Consider the following 5,884-nt stretch of genomic DNA (forward strand, 5'->3'; position numbering starts at 1 on the left):
TCCACCATTCTGTCTTCCAGGTCACTTATCCGTTCTTCTGCCTCAGTTATTCTGCTATTGATTCCTTCTACTGTATTTTTCATTTCAGTTATTGTGTTGTTCATCTCTGTTTTTTTGTTCTTTAATTCTTCTAGATCTTTGTTAAACATTTCTTGCATCTTCTCAATCTTTGCCTCCATTCTTTTGCCGAGGTCCTGGATCATTTTCACTATCATTATTCTGAATTCTTTTTCTGGATGGTTTCCTATCTCCACTTCATTTAGTTGTTTATCGGGGGTTTTATCTTGTTCCTTCATCTGGTACATAGCCCTGTGCCTTTTCATCTTGTCTATCTTTCTGTGAATGTGGTTTTTGTTCCACAGGCTGCAGGATTGTAGCTCGTCTTCTCACATTTTCACTATTACTAGTAGCGCTGTATGAAGATCCTTGCACATGTATGTTTGTGTCCATGTGTAAGTATGTCCTGAAAGTAAATTGCTGGGTGTGCACCTTTCCATTTTGATAGATGCTGCCAAACTGCCTTTTAAAAAGGCTTCATTAACATTTTTTCTTTAAATACATAAAACCCATATTAAACAAAATGGTATTTCCTAGTTAAATCAGAATGAACTACCGCAAACTCTATAAACAATTATGTTCATGTTGCTTTTATCTTTCGTATGAAATTCTAGAGTATGCAGCTGCCTTATTAAGAGTTTCTTTCCAATTGTCCCAGATGCCCAGCAAACAAATCCAGGGAGTTTGTGAACTCGTTCTGGGCATTCCACATGTGACTGTGGTTTTCACAGCCCCACAGATCAGTGTTGAAAGACTAAGCCTGCAGCATCCACTATAGTACTGGACCCTGTGATGTTCCTCAAGGCATGGATCCTTGTGCTGATTTTTGTGGGGGACCCTGAATCTCTGAGGAACTCTTGCTCTGGCTCCTCAGGGGAACCAGTTGCCTCAGGAGCAGCAGGTTAGGTAGGGCTTGTTTCAGGGTCCATCACCCCATGCACACAGACCCCGTGTCACTTTCTCTCCTTGGAGGTGTTGGGATCCCTTCAGGTGTCTGGCACATTTCCTCTTAAACTCCCAAACACAAAAGGAGGTGACTATATGTCTTAATCCCAGATGTGGGAACAATTGCCCATCCAAGGAAGACTATCTAGGTGAACTCAATGGCCCCACCCCTTTACTGCAGAGATAATGACTCAAAGGTAATTTTCTCAAACTTCTCTGTTATAAGAGAACAGGGAGAAAGCCCTACAGAAATATAATATCCAGCAGAGCACTCCATATGCATCTAAAACTAATTGCCTAAGAGTAGCTAGATTAGTTTGCTAGGGCTGCCATAACAAAGTACCACAGACTGGGTGGCTGAAACAACAGAAATTTAATGTTTCACCATTCTGGAGGCTAGAAGTCCAGGAAAAAGGTGTCAGCAGGTGGTTTCTCCTGAGGCCTCTCTCCTTGGCTTGCACAGCCGCCTCTCTGGTCCTCGCGTGGCTTTTTCTCTGTGTGAGCTCATCCCTGGTATCTTCTTGTGTGTCCAAATTTCCTCTTAAAAGGACACAGGTCAGATTGCATTAGAACCCACACTAACAGCCTCATTTTAACTTAATCATTTCTTCAAAGGCCCTATCTCCAAATAAGTCACATTCCAAGGTGATGGGGGTTAGGACCATGCTATAAAACAATGGGTTATTTCAGCTCATATCAGTAGCTGCTATATGTGATTTTATATGGTTATCCTAGTTGACTGGGTGGCAGTGGCCTTCACTAAAAGCAGGTACTTAAGGCGCAGATTGATGCAGGCTGATGTATTGTTGAGGCTGTTAAAGGGAATCCACAAGAGGATCTGTTTTCCTTGTAAACACTTTTCCTGTAGAACCCCACTAGACATTTCAAAGGCCAATGAAACAGGAGTGCAAATGTCTGCTTGGCTTACAAACTGATTCCGACTCTGCATCCCACTCCTCAGCCCCCAATACTTGCATATTTTCTGTGGGAACTAGAAATATTAACAACTATTTACTACAATAGTGAGCACAGGGAATCCAAAAGTGCATGCCCTCCAGGAGTTCAGTCTAATGGGAGAAACAGAAGAGCCATATACACACCTAACCATACACCAGTCCTAGCTCTACGGCCAAATACTATTAGGCTTTGGAAGAGAGACAATGTAGTTTTGCCTGGGTTTAGGGAAGAAATCATACTTGAGACTTGATGATGAAGAATTTCTCAAGGTAAAGAGCAGGTAGAATGAGGACACTTGTTTAAAATATAGCATGATTCACCGGCGGCGACCAGCGGCGGTGGGCAGCGCGTCAGGCGGAGAGAGCCGCCGCCAGCCCAAGAAGCAGCAGGAAAGACAACCTGACATAGGGAACTGGGGACCGCTATACAGAGAGAGGACTACAAAACACCCTCAGTGCAGTAGGAACCCTAATCCAAAGTCCCTATACTTTTGTCAGAGTGTGCAACAGAGGAACATGGCTCAAGAAACTAATCACAGCCAAGTGCCTATGCTTTGTTCCACTGGCTGCGGATTTTATGGAAACCCTCGTACAAATGGCATGTGTTCAGTATGTTATAAAGAACGTCTTCAAAGACAGAATAGTAGTAATGGTAGAATAAGCCCACCTGCACCTTCTGTCAGTAGTCTGTCTGAGTCTTTACCAGTTCAGGGCACAGATGGCAGCGTCCCAGAAACTCAGTCGGCGTTAGACTCGACATCTTCATCTATGCAGCCAAGCCCTGTATCAAATCAGTCACTTTTATCAGAATCTGTAGCATCTTCCCAAGTGGACAGTACATCTGTGGATAAAGCAATGCCTGAAACAGAAGACCTGCAAGCTTCAGTATCAGAAACGGCACAGCAGCCATCTGAAGAGCGAAGCAAGTCTCTTGAAAAACCAAAAACGAAAAAAGAATCGCTGTTTCATGTGCAGGAAGAAAGTGGGACTTACTGGGTTTGAATGTCGGTGTGGAAATGTTTACGGTGGTGTACACCATTACTCAGATGTACACAATTGCTCTTACAATTACAAAGCTGATGCTGCTGAGAAAATCAGAAAAGAAAATCCAGTAGTTGTTGGTGAAAAGATACAGAAGATTTGAACTCCTGGAATAAAAAATCCTTCGACCATCTGCAAACTAAAAATTGACTTGAGTTTTTTTTTCCTAGTCATTGGGAATGTAGAGCAATGTATCTTGCATAGACCTTTTAATCATGCATGTCATCAGAAGAATAGATTTTTGTTTTTGTTTTGAAAATGACTCCGAACATTTATTTACATTGCAGTTTCTGTGGCTGAAAAGACTTAAGTAAACTTTACAAGTATTATCCTTTTAAGATCATTTTAATTTTAGTTGAGTGCAGAGGGCTTTTATAACAAACGTGGAGAAATGTTGGAGGGCTGTGATTTTTCCAGTATTAAACATGCATGCGTTAATCTTGCAGTTTATTTTCTCATTGTGTATGTATATATAGCTTTTCTCTGCAGCACGATTTCTCTTTTGATAAATGCCCTTTAGGGCACAACTAGTTATCAGTAACTGAATGTATCTTAATCATTATGGCTGCTTCTGTTTTTCATTAACAAAGGTTATACATATGTTAGCATATAGTTTCTTTGCACCCACTATTTATGTCTGAATCATTTGTCACAGGAGAGTGTGTGCTGATGAGATTCTAAGTTTGTGTGTTTTTAAATTTTTTTGAGCAAGGGCAGGAAAAGCTGTATGCATTTCATTGCTGACTGCAGGTTTCTTCCAGATTACGTTCATTGGTCTGTGTGTATACAATATGAAGAATGATCTGAAGTAATTGTGCTGTATTTATGTTTATCTACCAGTCTTTGATTAAATAAAAAGGAAAACCATAATGTTCAAAAAAATAAAAATAAAAAAATAAAATATAGCAGCACTGAAATGATACAATAAAAAACAGGAAACAAACTTAATTTCCATCAACAGACAATGGAAATAATCATATTTCCAGATGCAAAAATCACTCAACAGTTAAAATTACTGAACCAGAGCTATAAATATTAACTTGGATAAATCATAACGCTGAGCAAAAAAAATAGAAGGAAAAAAGAAAAGCACTTTACAAACGAATACAAACAGCACGCCGTAGCATGGGAGGCTGTGTAGCACACTGACCCGGTGTGTGGCTAGAATCCCACGGCCTGGTGTCACATCCTGGTACTGCCACTTGTTATCCTGAGCAAGTTGCATCTCCTTTCAGCTTTCTCACCTGTAAATTGGGGATCATAATAGGACTTACAGGCAGGGGTACTGTGAGGATTTATGGAAATAATACAAGTAAAGCACTGAGAACAATGCCTGCCACCCAATAAATGTTAACTATTGTTGCAATGGTATAAAGTTTTAGAAGGAGTATAATATTTTGTTGAGTGATACATACACATATACCAAAGTTTAAAAACATACAGGAAAACAACAATTAACAAATTTAGAATAGTGGTTACCTCTGTAGGATAGGGAAGTTTAAGAGATTAAGGAAGAGAAGGAGAGTGCTTCAACTACATTTGTAATACTATATTTCTTTTTACTTTATTATTATTTTTTTTGGCCGCTCCTCGAGGCATGTGGGATCTTAGTTCCCCGGGATCCAACCGCTGCCCCTGAAGTGGAAGCACAGGGTCTTAACTACTGGACTGCCAGGGACATCCTTGTAATACTTTATCTCTTAAGCTGGGTGGTAACCATATGTTTTTCTTAGATTGGTATGTGTGTATGAAATATGTCATATTAAAAATAAAAATTTTTTTAAAGATAAAATGAGATGAGGGTGGGATTGTATTCCTACAGGCTCCAAAGATCTTTCCCTGATTAGTTTTGTGTGATTTGGGTTTAGAGGCACAGAGAATCCGGAAGAAAAGATCCTGCAGCCACCCAAACTGTCTGGCTCCTTCCCATCATTCAGATCTTGGTTCAAATATCCCTTTCTGAGGGAAGCCTTCTTAACACCCATTTCAGATCAGCGCACCCCTATCCACTCTCTAACAAACGGCACTATTTTATTGAATAGGCTTACCCCTCTGGGCTGTTTTAGTACGTTCCCCATTGGAATGCTCTGTCTTAGTCAATACTATATTTCTAAAGCCATTTTATTTTTATTTTTTTAATTAATTTATTTATTTATGGCTGCTTTGGGTCTTCGTCGCTGCGCACCGGCTTTCTGTAGTTGCGGCGAGTGGGGGCTACTCCTCGTTGCAGCGCGCGGGCTTCCCATTGCGGTGCCTTCTCTTGTTGTGGAGCATGGGCTGTAGGCGCGCGGGCTTCAGTAGCTATGGCATGCGGACTCAGTAGTTGTGGCTCGTGGCCTCCAGAGCGCAGGCTCAGTAGTTGTGGTGCACGGGCTTAGTTGCTTCGCGGCATGTGGGATCTTCCTGGATCAGGACTGGAACCCATGTCCCCTGCGTTGGCAGGCGGACTCTTAACCACTGCACCACCAGGGAAGTCCTAAAGCCATTTTAAATCCTCAATTATTTTTTTGTTTTGTTTTGGATGGCTGGATGAATAAGGGACTGAATGAATGGACTCCATTCCTTCATCCTCAGGACGCCTCTTTTGAGCCAGACTGGAGGGCAGAGGTAGAATGAGGAAAGCCTGAAGAGAAGAGCGAAGATTGGAGTGGGCTGAGGAGGGAGCGGAATGAAGATCTGGAGCAGAGAAATGAGGGAGATCTCTGAGGAGCCAGGGGTGAAGGTGAATGGAGGGGCAGACCCCCGGCAGAGCGGGGCGGAGGCGGGGCCTCCAGTGCGGGGTCGGGGCCTGGAGGGAGGGAGGCGGGGCGGGAGCCTGCGGGGCGGGGGCCTGCGGGCGGGCGGGCCCCGAGGAGAGGCGGAGCTTATGAGCAGAGAGCTGGGAG

The 5,884-nt window shown here is 42.6% G+C and overlaps 1 protein-coding gene across 1 annotated transcript; it reads left to right on the forward strand.

Annotated features, from left to right (window-relative positions):
• Positions 1–2,374: 2,374 nt before the first annotated feature.
• On the forward strand, positions 2,375–3,708 carry LOC309794232 (AN1-type zinc finger protein 6-like). The gene is given in 2 exon segments (XM_082605433.1): positions 2,375–2,900; positions 2,902–3,708. Coding segments are annotated over 2 exon segments (627 nt in total). The 5' UTR covers positions 2,375–2,474; the 3' UTR covers positions 3,103–3,708.
• The last annotated feature ends 2,176 nt before the right edge of the window (positions 3,709–5,884 follow it).

Source organism: Mesoplodon mirus (assembly GCF_964341445.2).
Source record: "Mesoplodon mirus genome assembly, chromosome: 2".
Taxonomy (NCBI): Eukaryota; Metazoa; Chordata; class Mammalia; order Artiodactyla; family Ziphiidae; genus Mesoplodon; species Mesoplodon mirus.